The following is a 25,375-nucleotide window of genomic DNA, read 5'->3' on the forward strand; positions in this document are numbered from 1 at the left end:
CTTCTCCTTTGCAAATTGATCTGACTACAAAAGTACCTAGTTGCCCCAACAACTCCCTCTGCATCAATCAATTTTTCACTACTAGAGCGACTGCATCCTCCCTGGAGTAACTCACACTCTTCTTTTACAGATAATATTGATCTCCCTCTTCCACTTAGAAGTTGGAAATCTCCGTGAAGAAAATATTTTGACAATCACCATCCACCATGCTATCACTATGCCACTCTGATTCCATTGGTACATGTTTTACCTGAAAAAATCTATGGTTCCACTGCAATAATCTAATATCATACTATTGATACCCCTGCGATGTCTCTACGCTGTTGTTATCACTGCAATAGTGAGTCTCAATCTCACTAATCTTTTTTCTACTGTGTTACTTGGGCTCTCATAGCAAAGGCAATGGTCTAATTGAGGAACCACATACTCAAAAACTGGATGTGATCTACTGATCAAGCCCTCCTTAGCTATGATCTAGATCTCCTTATCGCTTCTTCCTCAAAACCTACCCGATCTCGCATACTGGAGTATCATACTCCTCCTCCTAAGGATACTGCCACTATAAGTGTGAATTCATCCTCTACTTTGAAAGACAAATCCTAGTTTTATTGATCTTTGAATCCTTCTGCAGCCATATATGGAAAATTTGTGAACTCAAGTACACTAGAGAAATTAATAAACTAGGTTATAAAAACGCATGTGCTTTTTCTTCTAGGCCCTGTGCTAATTACTCTTGCAAAACTATTTTGCGGAAAACCCTTTGCGCTAGATATGCTCTTCAATGCACTGATCTCTCTGATCTGCACCAACCTCACTTTGATACCATGTGAAATTTTCATGGTTGCAACTACTGGGTATTATTCTCCTAACATATGAAGTTTATTTGTCTTCTATAAATTTATTTACAACAAATAACGAACAATCAACTACTGCAATATTCAAAAATAAAAACGTTGTGGAAAATAAAATACTAGAGTTAAGAAAATAATGCACACACAGACACAATAATTTTGAAACTGTTATTTTTGGACAAATCGTCCCTGGAAAAAACCCTGAAGGGAAAACTAGTGCAACGGATGAGGGTTTTATTATTATTTTTTTTTTTTTTTTTGGTAGGTAAGACCCAGGGGATTTCAACCAGTGACCTATCACACAGAGTGCCTTAACAATGCACCCATTCACCGTCAATCCAAAGCCCCATGGGCAGGGTTTTATTATTATTAATTTGCAACAATGTGAGAGTATAATGATCTGCTTTCTTGATGATGGAAAAGCTCCGACAAATCATAATATTCATTGGGTAAATTATTTGGAGACAAAAATGTTTCCTCTGCAAGTTGATCTGGCCTCTCCCAGACCCTCGCACTTGCATAGCCTGCCAAAAATGTGCATTGTAGCTCTAGGATAATTTGTACAGCCTCTGGCAGCCCTTCCCTGCAAGTCATTCTACCTCCCTTTTCCTTTTGAATCTACTTTCACCTCCTCCGATAATTATTCCGGCAACTGGAAGTGGAAATACTGCTCTTGCTACATGCACTAGATAGTTGGATACTCACACTAGCTAATCAACCTCCTCTTCATGTCATTGAGACACTAGAAAATATGAGGAAGTATTCTTCAAAGTCCTTCTCCCAAATCTCTGTTGAAACGCTTCTATCAATGTCTCCCTCTACTTCAATTGCGCCCTTGCTTAATCACCACAACTAAATAATTCAAGCTGCTTGATTCTCTTGTATCTTGTCTATATCTCTCTCCAACCCCATTGACTTGCTCTTATAATATTCCATTGGGCAACCAACGACCATGGTCACATCTCAATCGATGGCTAAGGTCATCCTGACTCCATCAAGTGAGTTTTCTAAAAGTCTCTAGAGGAAAATCAATTTCTCTCAATTAATCTAATTTAATTAACTAGTCTTACAAAGTTAGACTTAGGAAATATTTAATTATTGGCTAATAAATCTAATTGAGGTATTTATAAGTCATTTATTGCAAAACCTATTATGGGTTTTGGAGATCTTGAGTTCGTTAGCCTCTTAGACACCGTAGAGACTAGAACACCTGTCCACTACTACCAAAAACTAACAGAGTATTCTTTCTATTTTCATGGCATAAGGAAAACACTTTTATCTTGAGATAATTCATACTTGTGCTATTTTCCTTCAAGTTAAGCACCCTACATGATAATATTTTAGATAGATTTAGGCTCAAATTCACATGCATTAGGTGCATGCGTTTTTTTTTGGTTCAATTTAGTTGGTTTTCCCTAATTGATTGTCAATGGAGCCCTAAGAAGCCTTTGTCATTATTAAGAGATACTTTTTCATTTTTTCTTAGTTCTACTCTTAATATTCCTCTAAGTTCATTGTTCTTGTGTATAAGGAGTGTAATCAAGAGAGTTCATCATTGATACTATTGTTCACTATTTTTTGGCTTGATGCCTTCTATTTCTTCTTCTCTTGCATGCTAAGATTAAAAATTTCTTTAGTGTTTCACTATAGATCAAGAAGTCTTGAGAAATGACTCTTATCTATGTCTTGTTCTATTCGTAGGGATAGACTAGTATTAATTTGTATCAAAATTATGCATCAAAATTTATAAATTATGAAAATCTAGTTCATTTGCCACACCAACTTGTCTTATTGTGAGAATTCATTCAAAGCATAATCCTCTCTTTACTTCTTGATTCAATTGTAATATTCTTTACTTAGCAAGATTTGATTTATAAATTCCTTGCTAATTTTCTCCTTTCTCATTCTCTTTCATCACCCTTTGGGTTTAGCATTGGTCAAACAACATGGTTTCAAGCTTCTTTTACAGAATTTAAGTGTAAAGATTGAAGACTTGTTTATTGATTTCAAGAATTAGAGTGTCGATTTACAATTATGCATAGAGCTTGAAGACATTCATTGATTTCAAGAATCAAAGCAATGATAGACAATTTTTAATTGCATATATAAAACATTTTTCATTGATTCGAAGGAGTTCATTGCAAATTTGTAAAGTTCATCCAATGATACAACTCTAGGGACACCCATCTAGAGTTAACTACCATGAATGTCGAAATTAAAGGAACACCTACCTAGATGTTCTTATCCCACTCTGGGACCTTTTTCCAAGTGTGCATTTTGAGGTGATAATGATAACAAAAGAACCCAAATTCGTGTTCCTTGAATCTCTTACAACTTCATTTTGATTAATTTACAAATTTTTCCATCTTTCTTTTTGTGACATTTAAGGTGCATTTCTATCCACTTCATTAAAGCCCATCCCAAAATCAAATAAGTTGAAACATTTATAATTTAACAAAAATAAAATTATATATATATATATATATATATATATATATATATATATGCTTTGACTATGCCTATAAGGAAACCATTACATCCAAAACTGGGGCTTAATTAAGCCATATAATAACAACATTAAATAGGCATTTATCATCACAAATTCCTTAGTATGATTTTTGGTTCCATTACCATGACAATGGGAACACTGATATACAAATTGTAGACATATGCATGCATATGGACAAATTTAATAATGCTAGAAATTTTGTCGATATCTTGAAGTTATCGCTAGTGGCTTCGTCTTCAAAAAGATGGGGAAGAGTCCTTCCAAAATGTCATGCCTCATAGATAACTTGTAATTCCTATATATTCTCCAATATTTCTTTGACTTGGTTCCCTTAGGCTATAATTGAGTCCTTTTTTTGCAAGATTATTCATTATGGACATGTGATGTGATCCCTTTCATTATCATTTTGAACACAAAGTTGGTTAATACATTTTGTAACTTCATCTATAAGCCCATTCAACATTCTATTTTTTCCTTGTAAATGTTCCCTCACACCTTTAATTCCATCTAAACAATCTAGACACCCTTATAACTATCAGTTGGCAGCTACAAGCCATGAATTATATGGCTAGGAAGTTGATGGGTAAAAAGGAGTTTGAAACACTATTCACTGAGGGGGTAAAAAATATAAACAACTTTGAGGCTCAGTGATGATTCTCTCTATTCCATAATAAAATTTTACATAGGGTGTTCAAATGGACAATAGTCTTAGTGGAGTGGCTTTGGAGATAACCCTCTAAAAATAATGATCACTCTTTCCCTATAAAGAATCAATTTTGAAGTGATATGGTTGTACTCCCTTTACATGGAGCCTTTCTTAATACCCATCTACCTTTGAAGTGTTCACCTTCTATCCAATTCAAGAGGATTTGTTTCAATTTCCCGACCTTAGACTTATGAGGTAGGTCATGTTTTATTTTGACTAATGCCATGAGCATAATTTGCACAAGGTTCAATGACATTGACTCATGATTTCTTCTTTATATCCTTCTTCATGATCATGGAGTTAAAAAGACATAAAATTCCTCTATCTCCATCTCAACATAAATCCTTAGCTCATCTTCTCGAAGACACACTCCTCCATTCACGTTGTGATATTCTATTTCATTAAAATTTCTTGGGATTAATAGGTGTGAAAATTTACAAGTATAATTGGAACAACTGGAAAATTGTTCTTCTAACTATTAATTTTGTAGTTTATTTTCTACGACAAACAATGAATAAACCACACTGCAAATTTTCACCAATAAAAAACAATGCAGAAAATAAAATGTTAGAAACTAAGAAATTCTAGCACACATAAAATTTTGACACAGTTATTTTTGGACAAATGTACCTGGAAAAAACCAATGTGGGAAAACTGATGCAAAAAATTAGGGTTTTATTATTAATTCTTCAGCAACAAATATGAGTACAATAAAATTTCCAAACTGGAAATCCTCTCTGAGAGAAATACTGGAAAAATTCTTGTGAAGAATTTTCCTCACCCCACAACTGATCTTAGCTCTTGAAATTGGATCTCAACAATTCACACTTCCTTCTTCATCAGCCTCTGTGTAGTGCTTGCACGGGATTTGTTGTTACTGCCGTCAGAAACTCCTGCAATCTGCAACACTGCTTCTCTCTGTGTCTAGAACTGATTCACTAGATCTCTTGATCAAAATCTTGGCCACCAACTACTGAATCAATTACTCCTCCAACTAGATTGAATTTCTCTGCTACTATTGCATGGGTAGTCCATCTGGGAAAATAAAACTACCTCAATCCGACTCTTCCAAGATTGGAAGCCTCCACCAGAATACTGCCTCACTCCTCTTCCAACTACTACTCAATCTCTGACTCAAATCCTCATGTCGAATCACTCTGCTACTGGAAAATCGATTTGCCTAGATCACTAAGTATATGCTCTGTGTTCTCTATCTATCCCATCGACCTCCTCTTATAATATTCAGTTGAGTCTTCAATGACCAAGATTAAATCATTATCGATAGTTGAGATCATTTCTAAGTTGATTTGTGTGAGTTTCTAGAGAATTATCACCGTACTCAATTAATTCATATTAATTAACTAGTTTTCCTAAGTTAGACTTAGAAAAAATTTAAATGATATTCAATTAATTTAATTGAGATATCTCTAGGTGGAATTTCCAAAAACAATTTATGGGTTTTGGAGATCTCATGTGTTTTAGCCTCTCCACAAAGTTTGAGACTAGAACACCATCTGATGCTACAAAAACTAACACTTCCTCTTAGCAAGGAAGGTGTTCTCTCCCACAACATTTGTCTCTGCAACACCTCTACGCTGATGATGTCTGATATCTATGACAAAATTCCACTGTCCACCAACTACTGCGCAACTCTGATAATGTTACATTTGTGTTGTCGCTGACATTGCACTATACAACTGTACTACTGCCAACTCTGCCACTGCACTACATCTAATCTCATGTTGCTACTGTTGCTGCAACTACTGCAACTAAAATCCCAAGTCTGAACCAACTTTGTCCTTGTGCTCCAACTGTTTAAAGAGTCTATGTCCTCTATGTTGCTTATTGAGCCTCACTGCATTGAAACTGTTGAGAAATCTAGGGAATTAGAATAGGTGATTTCTCTTATAACGATAACTTCTTGTGACTGCTTTTTACTTCTCTAGATTAGGACCTTCTCTTTGCTTAGATTATTATAGTTTTATTCTTCATGAAACAACTACCAAAGCATAAACAATAAAGAGACAAGAGAGACAAAATATAGGCGATCAACCAGGGCCAAAACCTCTCCAACTTGAGAGGAAATCCCAAAACAAATTCTTCTTCTTATAGAGACTTCAATTAACGAATACCAAGACCATGACCAAGACTTTTGACACAACACCTTCTCCAAGACCAAGTCACACGCCTTCTTGATTCAACTTCTTCTTCCTTGAGTCAACAATAGTCCAACTTCTTCCTTCTCCCACTAGCTCGTCTATCCTTTAAATTTCGGTTCCTTAGATTAGACCTGCAACTCTCGACCTTACTTCAGAAACCCTAGTTGCAGTACTTTATTAGTTTTGGTAACTCGATTTCCTTCGTTCTAAGTGGAGGCTTCTTCTTTGGTAATTTGGCTTTATTCCCAACCTAACCTTTTCCTTAGCTTGATCTTCAAGTGTGACTGCAATACCTTGGCTCCTTCTATAGTAAACAACACATATACTTCACACATGTGGAGTGAATTAACCCATAAAATATCTGAAATATCCTTGGTTATGGTCCTCCTTCCTTCGCTTGGCTATATGCTTCTTTCCTTGTTAACTTTGCACTTATTTCTTGCCTTTTTATGCTTGACCAAAATTCTATCCTCAAATGAAGATCGAGCTGCCCTATATATAGTGGTTTGTGCATCCAAAATAAGATGACTTCTCTTTGTGACAAGGCCGAAATGCGTTTTTAGATTTATCCTTAGGACGACTTCAAGGGGAGCTTGTGACAAGGTCTTGGAGGGTTACCAAATTTTCTTTTACAATGAATTACATGCCCAAATGGGTCTTCAATCCTTGACATTGACTTTACTAGACTTTATGACTTGATGACCAAACATAATAGCTCACAATGGGAGGCTCAACTAAAAATAAAATTCCTTGATCATGAAACCCATGATTCAAGCATTACAAGAATAATTTTATTTTTCTTCTTTACATCAATTACATAAAATCATAATCACACATGTCAATATGAATACCGAACCAAGTTACACTTTTCAACACTCCCTCTTACCTAAGGAGGTATTCATAATCCATACAAGGTACTTGGACATTCTCAATATGAAGAATTCTCACAAGAAGAGTCGGATTGGTAACCCATCTACATGGCATCATATCATCCAACATTGTCACATAGTAAGGCATTGACTAACAACTCTATCTCTCCACAAGATTAGAGCTCAATTCCAGCGAGACCAATGCTATATAGGCACCCTCATCATTGTCTATATCGGAACATACCCCACCCAGGTTCTTTCAGAGTATGGCCCATCAGGACTATTCCTATCTTGGATTCCCAATCCTTAAAGAATATCGGTTCTCTACGAATACCCTTATCTTGGATGCCCTAACTCATACCCAAAGAGTATCAAATGCCAGATGTTTACCCAATCCTCCATTTTGTCTTCCCAAGTGAAGACAAGAATGATATGTCTATCTCTCCTTCTCAACTTGGGGAGGACATATCCATTCCACTGAGGAATGTATCCATTCCCATAAACAGGAATGTACTCAAGCTACCTCTTAACTAGGGAATTGACCAAGCTCCCACTTGACCGGTCACTTGCTTTCAACAGCTCTTCAGGTGGAGATTATGGGACAACCAATTGCTTGTAGAACTCCTTCCTTTGATGTCATGAATTTCTTCTTTGTCATAGAGTCTACATCTTTTGGGACTTCTTTGCAGGGAATATACCATCCATCACTTTTATCCATGAGTCATTTCATCATTCATTTCATTGGAAAGTGATCCATTAGTCCATATTTGGCCTTCCTTCATGCCATGGTGCCTTCTTCATATCATGTTTCCTTAAGGACCTTTCATCCTGCCACATGATTATTAGTTATGGAAGACTTCCACAACTCTTCCCTTAGCAACCCTGCATAAGCCCATCTAGATATCATTATAAAATAAGAAATGAACATTAAATCAAAATTACCTTTGTGATGGTCTTTCATCATGACATATTTATGTTTGCATCAGTATCCTGCATACATGTTGACACATCTCCAAAAGATATACGTTGTTAAGGGTCTCCTTCTTTTTCATACTTCATCAGGGTCTTCATATATTTCATGGAGATATCATAGTCAAATCTCTCAGTCCTCAGATGTTAATTGTTTTCTCCATAGTTGCATATTTCACAATCTCTTCCTTTCTTTCTTCACATATTTCCTTTCAGGAACTTCCGATCATAGTTCCTCCAATTATTGTCAACCACCTCATATTTCATATGAGGAGATATTATGTCGGTTTCATCTAGTCAATGTGTGACCCATGCCTTCCTGCATATTTTCAATGGATGATATCCTTTTCTCTTGATCATGCCCTCGAGATAGAACATTTATCCATGTTACTTGCAACCATATGACGTGATTCTAGTTTATCATATACAAGCATACATACCTTATTTTTCTTTTAGGTCATCTATACTTCCTTCAACAACTTCCATGATTAAAAGAACTTCAATTCCTTGACCTACTTCACTTCTTTTGACATCATAACATCATCCCATGAATTCCTACAAGTTGGAGTTCTTGATGAAACCCTTGATTCCTTTTAAATGGTGAATCTTTCAATGAAGATTCCAACAGAGGATCTTATGTATCCTCATTCAACAAATGTTTCCTTTTTACTGATGTATGATGAGTTTTGTACTTGATGACTTCTTCACATATGCTTCTAATGATGTTACCAAGAGCTATATCCTTCCATAGGTGACTTCCACAGAATTTATATTTCATGCTTCTCTATGATGATTTCATGAGCTCTTGCTTTCAATGCTTCTATGATGCCATGATGCATCCTACCATTCTCCTCAGTGACTCATGATGGCCATATCTTACAACAAAAAACTTTAAAAACATAAACTTGAAAAGAATTAGACGAGGAAGACTATCTCAATCATAGTAGAGATCTTTTACTTCCTCTTTCTTGGACTTCTTCTTTTCAAGTTCCTCCAATTCTTTGGTGATATGGGCTTCTTCTATACTTCTTTTTTTATTGTCCTTCTTGAGCTTAGGACAATATCTCTTGTAATGGCCATATTATTGACATCCATAGCATTGAATCTTAGCCATGTTCTTCTTCTTTTCCTGAGGACCAAATTTCCAAACTTTCCTTTTCTCTTTGCCATAACAACATATGCTTGATTTTGCTCATTTTATCCTACATCCGTTTCTACCTTCAGTCTGGTTTCTTCAATCTTGCATAGTGACCATATATCCTGGAATGGAGTAGCTTGTTTCTTCCAATAAATGCTTGAATTAAAGTTACCCCACTCCTATGGTAGTGCAATTAGTACTAAGGTGGTCATATCTTTGTCAGACATTATTTCTCCCAGATCTTGAAGTTGATCCCTTATTTTAGATATCCTCATAAAGTATGAGGCTATTCCTTCTTCTTTTGATATCCTTAGCTTGTAAGGTTCTTGCCTTAATGAGATAACTTCTCTTACAATGCTCATGGAACAGAAATCTACCAGTTTGTCATATACTTCTTTTGAAGTTTCGAGTTTAGATACATATGGGATGGGGGGATCCTTGATGGATTCTATGAGAATCCTTTGAGCCCTTACTTCCCCTTTAATAAACTTTGCAAGTACTTGAGAATTTTCTTTCGATAGTTTGGTGATTGATCCTTTGACATGTTCCATGACCTCATTTTCAATGAGATTAAGATCTGTCCTCTTCTTCCATGCAAGAAAGTTTGAAGCCCCAACCAATTTGTTGCTTTCCTTGCAAAAAGACATTTTGACAGATTCAAATGTAGACATAAATATACTTACTTGTGAATATGATTCTTCCACTTGTTGCCTCCTTGAATTTGATGATGATATAGATAATAAAGAACATATCCTTGATGAAGATAGTTCTCTTCAAGAATGATCCTTGATTCCACAAAGAGGGAGATCACTTTAGATTCTTTGATGGTGATGTCCTTGTTGATGATGATCAATGATGACTTCTTGATGATGTCTTGATGCTTCTTGGATGATATTATTCAATGGTAAGTACCTTGCTTCAACGAAAGGGAGATTGCCTTAGAACTTTTTGAAGATATGACATTGTCCTTCATCTTTCTTCTCTTGGATGAGTAGTCCTCAAGATACTTTTATTTGTAGGTCTCTTTAACTTGAGTAGGGCTTTTGTGGTCTTTTGAGGATCCCAAGACTTCTTCTGGTGTAGACTTCTTCTTCGATCTAGGGTTTTGACACTTCTTTGTATATCTTGACTTTGCTTTGATGTCCTTCAATAATTAATCCTTGAATGCTTGCATGTCCCTTGATGAGATTCCATTTCCTTGATTTGTCACCTTAGCTTTGATACCATGTTGAGAAATCTAGGGCATTGGAATAGGTGATTTATCTTATAATGATAACTTCTTGTGAATGCTTTTTACTTCTTTATATTAGGATCTTCTCTTTTCTTAGATTATTATATTGTTCTTCTTCATCAAACAAATACCAAATCATAAACAATAAAGAGACAAGAGACACAAATTATAGGCGACCAACCAAGGCCAAAATCTCTCCAACTTGAGAGGAAAACCTAAAACGAGTTCTTCTTGCAGAGACTTCAATTGACGAACACCAAGACCATGACCAAGACCCTTGACACAACAACCTTTCCAAGGCCAAGTCACAAGCCTTCTTGATCCAACTTTTTCTTCCTTGAGTCAACGATAGTCAAACTTCTTCCTTATCCCACTAGCTCGGCTATCCTTCACATTTCAATTCCGTAGATTAGACCTGTAGCTCTCAACGTTATTTCAGAAACCCTAGTTGTAGTACTTGATTAGTTTTGGTAACTTGATTTCCTTTTCTCTAAGTGGAGGCTTCTTCTTTGGTAATTTAGCTTGATTCCCAACCTAACTTTTTCCTTAGCTTGACCTTCAAGTGTGACTGCAATACCTTGGCTCATTCTGTAGTAGAAAACACCTATACTTCACACGTGTGGAGTGAATTAACCCAAAATAGATCTGAAATATCCTTGGTTATGGTCCTCCTTCCTTCACTTGGCTATAGGCTTCTTTCCTTGTTAACTTCGCACTTATTTCTTGTCTTTTTATGCTTGATCGAAATTATATCCTCAAATGAAGGTCGAGATGCTCTATATATAGTGGTATGTGTATCTAAAATAAGTCGACTTCTCCTTGTGACAAGGCCAACATGCCTTTCTAGATTTATCCTTAGGTCGACTTCAAGGGGAGCTTGTGACAAGGTCTTTTACAATGAATTAACCCAAAATAGATCTGAAATATCCTTGGTTATGGTCCTCCTTCCTTCGCTTGGCTATAGGCTTCTTTCCTTGTTAACTTCGCACTTATTTCTTGCCTTTCTATGCTTGATCGAAATTATATCCTCAAATGAAGGTCAAGATGCTCTATATATAGTGGTATGTGTATCCAAAATAAGTCAACTTCTCCTTGTGACAAGGTCGACATGCCTTTCTAGATTTATCCTTAGGCCGACTTCAAGGGGAGCTTGTGAGGGTTAAAAAAATTTCTTTTACAATGAATTACATGCCCAAATGGGTCTTCAATCCTTGACATTGACTTTACTAGACTTTATGACTTGATGACCAAACCGAATAGCTCACAATGGGAGGTTCAACTAAAAATAAAATTCCTTGATCATGAAACACATGATTCAAGCATTACAAGAATAATTTTATTTTTCTTCTTTAAATCAATTACATAAAATCATAATTACACATTTCATTATGAAGACCAAACCTAGTTACACTTTCAACAGAAACTGCACTGTGCTACTCAACACCTGACAACCACTAGTACTGCAACCGTTCTTCAAGATCTGACTACGTCAATCTGACACAAATCCATTTGCTACTAAATAATGTGGTCCCTTATAGGAAGGGTAACGATATAAGAGGAAAAACCTGTTTGATGCTTACCTTGATGGACCCTTCCTAGCTCTGCGCAACTCTGGATTTTAGAACTCGATATCTCCCCACCTCTCTCCTGGAGGTATGGATGCATAAAAAGTGAATTGTTCCTCCAGCCTCAAGAACAACTTATCAATCTCTGCCGAAGTTGTTGCCTTCTATTGCTTCTCCTTCTTTTTCTTCTTCCTCTGAGGACAATGAGTGTTGTAGTGACCAAACTCACCACACTTCAATCACTTAATCTTCGACAGTTCCTTTTTCTTCGTTTCTTCTCCTCATTGTGAGCCTTCTCCTTGATTGGGACCCTTCTTTTCCTTTCCCTTTGATGTAAGGGCTGCATTTTCCTCCTCCACACTCTTTGATCCCTTACTGCTATTGCCATCAAGGTTGCTCCTAACTAGAACAAGGCACATTTCCTCCCGAGTGAAGTCTTCCCACAACCAATCCCATCTGGGTAGCGTATCTTGTCCAGAAATAACTTGGATGAAAGTAGCCCACTCTTCGGTGAAACTGTTGTTGGCAACATGCACAAGCTCACTGTACTATGGCTTCTCACGTACGACTTCTAGCTCATCTTAGATATCCTGAATTTTAGTGATATAGGGAGTAATGCATTCTCCCTTCTGCATCCTACTTGTCCTCAACTTTTGCTTCAGGAACATCTTTCGATTCTCAAAAGGGTTATGGAATAGTGATGCAAGAACATCCCACATCTCTTTGGTTGTATTCTTGGCTGCTAAGTGTGAGAATATATGGTCCCGAACCCCATTCAGGATCAATCGCTTCACCTTGGCCATTCCCTTTCTGAAATTCTATAGCTGCTGATGGTCTATAAGTTCTTCTACAACTTGTTCTACATATGTCTTCAGACCATGCTCATTTAGTAGAAAGGACAACCTGGATTTCCAAATGATATAGTTGGATGCACCATCCAATCTTTGCTAATCTCTTAGTCCTGTTGAGGCCATTTTATGCAAATCTCACAACTAGGAAATAAACAAGAATCTCCTCCTCTCTTGCTTAGCTACGTGCTCTGCAATTTGTATTCCCTTTTAGAATGCACAGTCCTGCTAGCTGGTTCTGCCTCAGCTACTGGAAATCACGTATTTCCTGGAAAGGAAATCCTTTGAATCTACTACTAAAAACTAATGCAAATCCTCTATGCCTAGATCAAGAGTTTGCTTTGCAAAAAATACTGAATGCTTGCCCTCTGCCTGTTGGAATCACTTCTTAGACAAATCGACCCTTCCTGCACCCTGCAATTGGAAATTTGACCCCCTGTCTAGCAATTCACATTGCCTGGCTAGGCACTGCGCATTCCTTGGAAAAATTGTGTTGTTGCTCCCTCTAAGCAATGAATTTTCTCCCTCTTCTTTTCTGAGCCTCTGACCCTTCAAACACACTCTGATACCATGTCAAAATTTACAAGTCTAATTGCAACAAATGGAAATCTATTCTTCTAATTGTTAATTATGCAGTTTATTTACTATGACAAACAATGAATAAATCACACTACAAATTTTCACCAATAAAAAGCGTCGCAGAAAATAAAATGCTGGAAACTGAGAAATGCTAGCACACACAAAATTTTGACACAGTTATTTTTGGACAAATGTCCCTGGAAAAACCCAATGTGGGAAAACTAGTGTAGTAGATGAGGGTTTTATTATTAATTCTTCAGCAACAAATCTGAGAACAATAAAATGGATGCCAAACTGGAAATCATCTTTGAGAGAAATACTAGAAAAATTCTTGTGAGGATTTTTTCTCACTGCACAGTTGATCTCAACTCCCGAAACTGGCTCTCAGCAATTCACACTTCCTTTTGTGTCAACCTCTGCACAGTTCTTGCGTAGGTTTTGTTGTTGTTGCCTCAGGAAACTCCTGAAATCTATAGCTCTTCTTCTCTCTAGCTCTGGAACTGATTCACTTTCTCTCATGATCAAAATCCTGACGACTAGCTACTGAATGAACTGCTCCTTTAGCTAGATTGAATTGCTATGTTGCTGCTACCTGTGCAGTCCCTCTGGGAAAAATCGCACTCCCTCAATTTGACTCTTTCGACACTGGAAACCTCCACCAAAATACTGCCTCACTCCTCTCCCACCTACTACTCAATCTCTGGCTCAAATGATCTTGCTGAATCACTCTGCTACTGGAAAATCAATCTGCCTAGATCACTGAGTATGTGCTTTGTGTGTTCTCCATACCTCATCGACCTCCTCTTATTATCTCCAGTTGAGTCTTCAACAACCACGATTCAATCATTATTGATGGCTGAGATCATTTCTGAGTTGATCTGCTTGAATTTATAGAGAATTATCACCTTGCTCAATCAATTCCTATTAATTAACCAGTTTTCCTAAGCTAGACTTAGGAAAAATTTAAATGATGGTCAATTAATTTAATTGAGCTATCTCTAGGTGGAATTTCCAGAAACATTTTCTGGGTTTTTGAGATCTCATGTGTTTAAGCCTCTCCATAAAGTTTGAAACTAGAACACCATCAGATGATACAAAAAGTAACAACATGGGCCTTGCCTCCTAAAATTCCTTAATAAAGAGTTTAGCCCCTTTGGTAATCCCAAAGATTTGAATTGAAGATAGAGAGCCTTACTCTTCAAGTATTACTAGTATCAAAGATGAATCCTCCACTTCTTTAATTCTCGTGGATGTTAGATTCTTTAGGATACAAATTCCTTGAGCAAGGGCTATTATTAGAAAATGTGAAATGGTAGCTTATTAAACTTATTTTTTTTAACCTTGATACTTGCTTGTGAATCTTAATTATCTTCTTTATGTCCTTTACTTAGATCTTTTCATCAAACAATATTAAGAACAACAACAACAAAATAAGACATGGATATGGGCTCTCAGCTAGGGAAAAACCCATAAACTCTTCTCTTCTTATAATCTGCTTCAAATGAGATACAAAGACCCAATCCCTAAACCAAGTCCTTCTCCTAGTACCAAGTCAGCCCTTCCTCAAGTCCTTCCTTGAATCTGCACAAAAATACTATACACTACAACTTCGATAGTCCAACTACAATACTGCTACTTGACCTGCAACTTTGACCTATAATTTTGGCTTTGCAGCTATCGAGGAAACCCTAATTTAGCCTCCTCCTAGAACTTTCCAAGAGCAAGACAACTCTTCCTAAGGTTAGTGAGGTCTAGACAAAGTTTCATTCCTCCCAACTTCAAGATGTTGCACTTTGTCCTACTACAACTTAGTCTTGCAACTTCGACCTCTTCCTGTAGCCCATAAACCCTATATTTTCACACGTGTGAGAGAGATAGAGAAACCATGAAAAATCATCCTTCTTCCTTCTCCTTGACCTTCACTCTCCTTGCAGCTATCCAGCTATAGATCGAACTCTTTCTTTCTAGTTCAAACTTGTGAGTGAGTGTGTCTCCAAATGAGGCTAAATTGCTTTCTTTTATAGCCTTCTCAAGTGGTCGAATTCCCTCCTTTAGGTTGACTTGATGTTCTGAGGGACGACTTGTACTTTTGGAGATTCCATGACTTTCTAGGCTAAAAAATAATTCTTTTTACAATTACAAATTGCCTGGAAGGGTCTTATAAACATGATGTTGACTCCTTTGACTAATGACAATAGATTCTAAGACCTAACAAACCCTAGAAGCATGAAGAACATGCATCTACTTAGAATACCATCAATAATGAGCATGAAACCCATGCTTTAATAATAATAACAGTTTCTTTTCTTTTTCTTGTTTGTTACATAGGAAACATATTGAAATGAGTACAAAAATTATGAAGACCAAAACTATTACATTTCTCAATAGCTACAACCTCTAATGCATTATTATGCGCTAGTTTAGTAAAATATCATTCTAGTTTATCACCATAGATTGGGTTATTTTTACACCTTGAAAGTTCATATTCCACCATTGATGGCACAATGGGAATTTGAAAGAGAGTTGAATTTTTTCTTCTTGCTACAAAATAGGTGGATTTAAAGGCCCTTAATGCATTTGTTTTTAATATTTTATGCTGTAAGTATTTTATCATGAGAAAGAAGCTAGGAAAGGAAGTTTACAAATACATACTTTAGACTATAATTTTTATTAGGAGATGAAGCGAGGGAGAGGGGGTGGAGGTAACTTTCATTTTCTCTTTGAGAATTGTTTCATATCCCATTTTCACAGTGTATAGTCCAATGTTCTCCCCCCACATGCTAGAAAAATTGTTTCTTTTTTATCACAGGGAAAACTCTTTTAGATTTAGAAGGAATTCCCAATTTTCACTTAAATCTTAAGATAGGTGGGGAGGTGGTTTCCAACTTTGCCACTCTTCTTTTGGGTTGTAGGCCAATGTAAATATGTTTACTAGAGAATGAATACGTTGATAATCAAGATAGACTTGGATTCTTTCCATCTTAGGAGTTTCTTTTAGAGGGGGATTAAAGGGGGCTTCTAGAGGTTCGTATCCTCCTTTCATACAATCTCGCTTCCATTGTCTATAATCTAAGACAAGTCGTTTTTGCAATATGTATATATTTCTTAAAGTATTTTAATTTTAGTTTAATTAATTAATTTTAAATTTTCTTCCAAATGGGAGACAAAATTCTCCTGGTTTGATTGGAGTTTTAAGACCTTTTACTCTTAATATTTTGAAGATATTTTTTCAAAAGGGTTTTTGTCTACCATGCAAGGGCTCCATATACCATCTTCCTGTTGATTTGTGGTAACATCAGATGTGCTCTAGCCATGAAAATTGGTGGAGAGGCTAAAGCACATGAGATCTCCAAGACCCAGAAATGGTTTGGACAGATTGTACCTGGTTTGGGAGATATTAGAATAGTTAATATTTTTAATGGAGTTCCTAAGTCTAAACTTAGAAAAAATAAAATATTAATGGGTATTAATATAAAGATGGGTTAGAAGGTTCCAAAAGTCATGGAGCAAGCCAAATCTAATATTAGCCGTTGATTAAAGATTTAATCTCGGCCGTTGAAGGACCAACGAGAAAAGTATAAGAAGAGGCTTGAGGGTCAGTTGGAAAACACACCAGAGTGATCAATCATTCATTTTGCTAGAGCGGGGTTGTTAAGAAAAAGTGAATCAATGGTCAACAACGAGGGGAGTGAGTACTGGACAGAGAGGTAGAGACAATACTGAGAGACCAACGCAGAAACAGAGAGAGCGAGAGTAGCAACCAGTTCAGGCCACGTAGAGCTAAGCAGAGACAATGTAGAGGCCAGAGGGACTACGTCATCCACACAGAGGCTGCTGGAGTGACACAGAGGATCCCAGAGGTAGTGCAGTGCCTCAGAGGGATGACGCAAAGGGTCCTGGGGCTGAACCAAGTTAGCAGGAGGCTAAAGCAGAGGCCAGAAGGGCCAGCGCTGAGCTTAAGAGTCGTCGGAGAGGGTTTCGTGGGACAGGTTTTCTAAATACCCGTTTCTGAATATAGAGGTATTGTTGTCGTGTATTTTTTCTTTGTCGGGTGAGCCAGTTAGGCACCCAGTGGTACTCAAGGAAATACTGCATAATAATAAACCCTCAGAATAGCTGCACTGGTTTTCCCGCATTGGGTTTTTCCGGGGACATTTGTCAAAAAATAACAGTGTCACTTGTGTGTTTGTTTTCTTTTAGCTGATGATCTGTAGATGTTGTGACTGTATTGTGTTTATTTCGGTATTTAACTTTTTTAAATAACTTGTTCAGAATTCACAAGTATAAGAAATAAACCAGCAAAATACAAATTAATTTTCTAATGGATAGACTTAGAAAATTCAACATGGTATTTGAGCGTGGTTGCAGATCACAAGAGAGCTGAAGGCATCAGCTGAGCAGAGCATTTGCAGCAAAATCAGTTGTTCCAAGTGACAGTAGTTGTTCCTTGCAGAAGTGACAGAGGAGGGGTTTATGCAGAGGGATCGCGTCTTCAGTCTAGGCCTGAGAGAGGCCAGCGCAAAGGCTGAGGAGGGTAGAAACGAGCTCACGCAGAGCCACTCAGAGGCCATGAGGGCTGACGCAGTTGGATGAGGGACCTGTTTTGCTGGTGCTGAGATTGCATAGGGCCAAGAGGCTCAATCCTTTAGTTGCTAGGGCAAAGGAAGCTGTGGGCAGTTGCAGGAGCGAAGCTGGTGGGGTACTCTAGTCAGAACAATACCTAATAGGGCAAAACCAAGGTAGAGGGAATTGTTGCTGAGGCGGATTTCTAGCCAGGGAATCCAGTTTAATGTTGCAGTTACACAGATGATCAAAGAGGAGCAACTTGACAATTGGCAGAGGGATTTCCAGGAGGGAAATCGAGACTCAGAGGGAGTCCAGAAGACAACTTCCAGACAGGAAGTAGAGAGGCTCGAAGGAGTCGACAGAGAAGAGCAGAGAGATGGTCATGAATGGGCTGAGGGATCAGGCTAGGCTAGATGGAGCGTCCAACTTTGTGGTTTGGAAGGCCAAGATCCTATCCATTCTAGACAGACATCATATCAAGGGCTTCGCCTTGAGAGTAATGGCTATCCCAGTTGACCCAATAGCTAATGAAAGGTATGAGGAGGAAATGGCTAAGGAAAAGTGCATCATCCTTGATGGGGTCAACGATCATGTGGTCCAACATATTACTGAGAAGGAAATGACAAAGTAGATGCGGGACACTTTGAAGACATTGTACCAACATACTTCCGTAAAGAGGAAGATGCTCCTAGAGAATCAACTAAGGTCATACCAGATGCAGAAGGGAGAGCAGATAGATCTCTTCCTTGATCGGTTGAAGGAGATCTATGACCAACTGACTTCCATAGGGCCATGCCGGATCAGGAGTTGATGGTGAGGACCACACTTATTACAGTCTCCGAGGAGTGGGAGACATTTGTTGAGAGCATACTGGGAAGGGTGAGTCTTCCAAATTGGGAAGAACTGTGGGCGGCTCTTCGTCAAGAAGAGATTAGAGGGCTAACCAAGATGGGAAGTAGCAACAAAGGGGTCAGGATCAAGAAGGAAGAGGAAGAGGATGTGGCTCTGGCATCTGGGGGAAAGCAGGAGAAGAGGAGGAAGAAGGACCTTTCCAAGGTCAAGTGCTTCCATTGTGGGGAACTGGGTCACTATGCGAACCAATGTCCGAGGAAGAAGAACAAGGAAGGATTTTGAGTCTAAGGAAGCACCAACGAAGGTGGAGAAAGAAGTCGAGGAGGATGACGATTGTGCCATGAGTGCTCATGTGCCACTTGAGAAAAAGTGGGGAGACATCGAGCTTTAGTTAGGAGGACTATGGGCGATGAGGGGCAAGATCCTTGAGGTACCTGACCTCTTGGATTATACCTTGCTACGGGAGCCCCGAAGAGGAGTAGCAAGATTGGAGGATGTAGGTAGAGAGGGATGCGGATGAAGCGGCAGAGAGTGCTACAGTGTAGGAGTCCCTGGGCAACACGAGGCTAGCAAGCTGCAACAATGCGAGAGCTATGAGAGTGTTGCACTAGTGCAAGATGGCACAGATAGGTGTGCAATGATGCGAGATGCATGGAGTTGTTGCAGCAACGCAGAGGTTAGTAAAGGGAGCACTTGTTAGCGGCAGAGAGAGCTTCGACATTGGGAGTGTTTCTAGCCTAACTGGGGTGTCAGAAGTTGGGTGGATCATCTACTTACTTCTCAGTAACTGAGTTGCAGTGCAGTAGCGGTTAGCAGTAGCACGATGTAGCATGATGAGAGGGGAATGTAGTGCAGATGTAGTGTTAGGAGGATGGACCAGTAGTAGCACGGATGCAGAGGGAGATGTCGTATGGATGCAACAGTGGCAGTGGCAGAGCCATGGGAAACAATACAGGATGCAGCAATGCAGAGGATCTTGGGATCAACACAGGTACCAGTGTCGGATAAGCAGTGTGATGCTCAATGAGGAGTATTACTAGAGCACAGTCCTCACTAAGAGGGAGTTTTGATTTGTGGTAGCATCAAAGGTGCTCTAGCCATGAAAATTGGTGGAGAGGCTAAAGAACTTGAGATCTCTAAGACCCAGAAATGGTTTGGACAGATTGTACCCAGTTTGGGAAATATTAAAATAATTAATATTTTTAATGGAGTTCCTAAGTCTAAACTTAGGAAAAATAAAATCTTAATGGGTATTAATATAAAACTGGGTTAGAAGGTTCCAAAAGTCATGGATCAAGCCAAATCTAATCTTAGCTGTTGATTAGAGATTTAATCTCGGTCGTTGAAGGACCAACGAGAAAAGTATAAGAAGAGGCTTGAGGGTCAGTTGGAGAACACACCAAAGTGGTCAGTCATTTATTTTGCTAGAGCGGGGTTGCTAAGAAAAAGTGAATCAATGATCAACAGTGAGGGGCGGTGAGTATTGGATAGCGAGGCAGAGACAATACTGAGAGACCAATGCAGAAGCAGAGAGAGCGGGAGCAACAACCAGTTCAGGCCACGCAGAGCTCAGCGCAGACATTGCGGAGGCCAGAGGGACTGCGTCATCCACGCAGAGGCTACTGGAGTGAAGCAGAGGGTCCCAAAGGCTACACAGTGCCTCAGAGGGCTGACACAGAGGGTCCTGGGGCTGACGCAAAGGCCAGAGGGCCAGCGTTGAGCTTCAGAGTCGTCGGAGAGGGTTTCGTGGGAAAGGTTTTCTGAATACCTGTTTTCGAATATAGAGGTATTCTTGCCGTGTATTTTTTCTCTATCAGGTGAGCCGATTAGGCACCCAATTGTACTCAAAAAAATACTGCATAATAATAAACCCTCAGAATCGCTACACTAGTTTTCCTGCATTGGGTTTTTCTGGGGACAATTGTCCAAAAATAACGGTGTCACTTGTGTGTTTGTTTTCTTTCAACTGATGATCTGTAGATGTTGCGACTGTATTGTGTTTATTTCGGTATTTAAATGTTTTAAATAACTTGTTCAGAATTTACAAGTAGAAGAAATAAACCAACATAATACAGATTAATTTTCTAACAAATAGACTTAGAAAATTCAACACTTCCATGTTATTTTGTTCTCCAATACTTTATTTATTAAGATTGGATATTTTACTTTAGGATCTACTTGGTCCATTGGGAAAGGGGTTTTTGACCACTTCCCAAACTAAATTTTCCTACTCCTAGTTGCCCCAACCAGCCCTCCAACCAACATTCCTCCCCCACCAACCAAACTTCCATACTAATTCATTGAATTCTTTAGATATATTATAGGTGTTGAAATGGAGTAGAGGAATAATGATAGTTATGAAAGGACTAATTTGACCAATACTAGTCTACCATGTGGGTTTATCCATTGATATCTCCACACAATTTCTTTTGTTTCAACTTCTCTAAGATGATGGTCCAATTTGAGACTTTGAGGGATTTTGGTGGTATTGAAGTTACTAAGTACTAAAAGGATGGTCAATTGAATTCCATTGAGAACTCAAAAATTATTAACCAATGAGTTCCGATGGGAATGTTGTTTGTTGCACTCACTCCTAGGCGGAGATATGCACACTAGCGACATTGTGATAAACGAAAGCTAGTGAACCAAAAAAACCTACATATTTGAGTAAAATAGGCAAGCACCATATATTACTAGATTAACCATTTCATGGGATATGCATATGGCCGAAGTTGGACATATCACCTCTTTGAGGTAACAAAGGCAATGTAGTAATATAATCGAATAAGAATTGACTTTTATTGTCCTATATCTCCAATTATATCAGGTTAAATATTTTTTATTACAAAAATTATGATAACTAGTTGTAAAAATCTTAAAGTAGATAAAAAGTATTATCAACATGACATAAAAATAATAGTTAGATTTAACTTAATTTACAACTACGTAATGTTTGGCTAAATTCAACTGGATTTATAGCTATAAAATATTTATTTAATATAGCAAGACTTTGCAAAATGATATTATCACATACATTTCAACATTATGTGAATATAAAAAAACTATATAAATACTACATAACGCCACTTACAAGTTTTTTTTTTTTAGCTTTAATATACCAATTGGTTAGATTTAACTTAATTTACAATGTGTTAATGCTTTTTAAAATTTAGCAAGGCTCTGTAAAAAGGCCCTAATCACATTTCTACCCTATGCATTTTTTTTGGAAAAATATTACAAGGCCATATACAAGCCATTTTTTTGAACTTCAACTCAAAGTATACGTGTTAATCCCTAGCAACATAAAAGTGGAGTAATTAGCATTATGAATAATAGGAAACACAAGGAAAGTTCATAACAAGGGCAAATTCTTGATTAATGCATAACGTGGGAAATTCCCTTGAATATCCAGCCTTTATTTAAGATCAACTCCTTGATTAATCTGCATCTGCCAAAGCCTCGAGTCTCTTGCATATTATTTGACGTTCTTCTTTTGTAAGATCAACGTCTTCTCGCATTAACCGTTGCCTTGGATTTCTGATTTCACCATTTACATGGTGGCCTGTAACCTGCAAAACATGGAAAATAGATATTTCATGATCAACCCTTCTACGGAATTATTATGGTATTTAATTAGCAAGGCTTTTAACGATTGAAAAGGAGAATTGCAGAGGCGACATAGAATACAACTGACACCAACTTTATAGGAAATGATCGATCTACTATCACTCTACAAAGATGATATATATCATATCATGCAAAGATGCTACAAAGAAAACACAGATAAAGATTGTTAAAATAATGAAGATATTATGCTTTATTAAACTCTATCAATTATTAAAATTGAAACAAGTGTAACATGCAATGTTGCTGCTTACTATCTGCTTTTTATGCAAAACGTAATCAATAATTTTAAATATAATATAAATATATATACTTCAATAAAATTTTAAACTAACATAATATTAAAAACTAATATTTAATAAACTTCATATTACACTTGTTTACATCTTGTTCTTATCCATTTTTTATGGAACCACTTGCTTAAATTACTTTGGGTAGTTATACTTGGAGATAATGCTTACATAATAAGTTTAGAATTGTTTCAGGATTCGTTGAGAGAATATCTCTACCCCATATTCATATTTGGAATTAATTGGATCTCAATCCAACTATATATATGTATCATATTTGTGATTAAATGGGGTGAAAAATAATTTTGGTGTGCAATTAGTTTTTCAAATTGGTATCAGTGCCCGTGTGGGCCAAATCCCTCACAGGAAGGCCCGTGATCATGAGTAATGTAGAATAATTGTAAGAATATCAATTCTGTGTATAGTTTGTGTGAAAGTTGAAGGATCAGTACACTGAGGAGAACCAATGGTTGAAGACACAAAAAAACCAATGAAGAAAACTTCAAGATGACACGGTAAGGGTCCAAGTAAGGCTGCAACACCTGTCAATTTCCACTTAAGTATTCTAATGTTACATGCTCTCTGTTTTCCATTGAGATCAACAAGGCTAGGGTGAAAACTAGAGTACTTCTGGTGAAGCTATGACGATGGAGAGGATCTCGGATTCGTTGCTCTTAGATTCTTCACAGATAACAACGACCATCGTCATGATTTTTTTGTATAATGGAAAATTGGGATGATGATTACTTTGATAGCTTGCACATTTGATGTATTTCCAGACTCATCTTGACTTCTCTTCCTTGGTGGACCATTCAACACATTATCTTTTGAGTTAGCAATTCGACTGTGATCAATTTGACATTTAATGTTGTGAATGGATCGTTGAGGTAATGGCCCAACACACTGTCCTGTTGTTGCGGCGATTTCTTGAAGAACGTCAAGCCTCCGTGGATGTTGAGAAGGGTATTCGTACGGGAAGAAAGACCATGTTGTTTTCATTATAATCTTCTTGCAAGTTTGGATTTGTTCGTTTAATTTTGTAACACAAGGCATTGAAACCAAAGCTACATGGAGTGAGGGGAGTCGTCATCCAAAATAGTATTACCTGGGGCAGATTGTATAACACATTAATTAAGAACTTTGGCTCTGAAGCGGGTGGACGTTTTCCTCTACAATTTGGCTCAATTCTTTTTTCTATTCTATGTTGTCATCCTAGCTGGAGGCATACATTTGAAAGGGAGGAGGACCTCAAAGATCCATGTGACTAACAATGAAGCTACGATATCTTCATGCTGGAAACAAGGACATTTAATTCACGGGCGGCTCTGCTCAATCTCAATCATTCCATGTTGGACTCTCAATTATTCGCATGTATGAGAGATCTAGATTGTGCACCGGAGGAGATCATTAACATATATGTGTGAAATTTATTGAGTGATGTATTTTGAAGTATGAATTAGTGTTATTATTTGAGTTTGTAAAATTTTACATGATGACGAACCAACAATAGAACAAAGTAATATAATATATAAGGTGCCACGAGAATATATAGTTGATTTGGTTATGTTTACCTTTTGTTATCAAGTTGATGGGTCGTGTAAAGCTAGGAATATCAGCTACAGGTTATCCTTATATGTTGCTATGTGTGTACGTGTAAAAGAAAGGTCAAGTTGTATGATCAAATTCTGAACACATTCAGTACCAGACAACTATCTTAGATAACTGTCAGACACAGTGAGCTATGTCGTCTAACAGATGGGCGCTTGTCAATAGGATGGTTCATTACTTGGCTATTTTTTCTGATAGTTACAAGAAGCTATGTAATTTGGCAAAATAAAATATGTAAATATTGTTGATCATGCTAGTTTATCAAAGATGGTAAGAGGCGTTTATGTTTTAAATGGAGGTCAAGTGACAACTTGAAAATGAGGTGGTGCAAAAAGAGTGGTGTTTGCAAGATTTCTGAGTGGATATGAGTGTTGATGAAGACTACCCATACAAAGATCACTTTTGTTGTTGTAATATGTATTCTCTATATTGTAATTTGTGTTATTTTTAGTTTTGACATGTAAGCATTAAGGGAGAGACTTGGAGATAATGCTTACATGATAAGTTTAGAGTTGGTTTGGGTTTCTGTTGAGAGAATATTTTTACCACATATTTATATTTATATTTGGAATTAGTTGGATCTCAATCCAACTATATATATGATTCATATTTGTGATTAAATGGGGTGAAAAAATAATTTTGGTGTGCAATTGGTTTTTCAAATGTTTTCTACATGGCACCATTGCTTGCTTAAATTATGGTGGACAACTAACTATCCACATGGCATTGTGTTGTGACTGCAATAATAATCATTATTACGACACTTGATGAATAGAATTTTTTTTAGACGTTTTATTTTTTAATATAATTTTTATATTTCACAATTCAAATTAAAACCACATAAAATTAGAAATCAACCAATTAGAAAAAAAACGATTTACATTTTAAAAAATAAAAATAAAAAATATTTTTATTTTTCAAAATATTCAGTTTAATATTTTTTTTTTCAAAACTATAATAAACTTTAAAGAATCTGTTTAAAAATTTCAAAACTAATTGAAAGTCAAATCT

General features: G+C 37.2%; 1 protein-coding gene across 1 annotated transcript in view; it reads right to left on the bottom strand.

Moving 5' to 3' along the window:
- Positions 1 to 21,994: 21,994 nt before the first annotated feature.
- Positions 21,995 to 25,375, bottom strand: part of SEX4 (dual specificity protein phosphatase (DsPTP1) family protein) — a 417,122-nt gene continuing 413,741 nt past the window's right edge. Inside the window, exon 16 of the mRNA XM_089412062.1 lies at positions 21,995 to 22,411. Within this exon, the coding sequence (XP_089268188.1) occupies positions 22,280 to 22,411 (132 nt within the window). The 3' untranslated portion in view covers positions 21,995 to 22,279. The remainder of the gene's footprint in view (positions 22,412 to 25,375) is intronic.

This window comes from Pinus tabuliformis, chromosome 3_1 (genome assembly GCF_031772625.1).
Source record: "Pinus tabuliformis cultivar Carrire ecotype Pingquan chromosome 3_1, CPIR1, whole genome shotgun sequence".
Lineage (NCBI taxonomy): Eukaryota > Viridiplantae > Streptophyta > Pinopsida > Pinales > Pinaceae > Pinus > Pinus tabuliformis.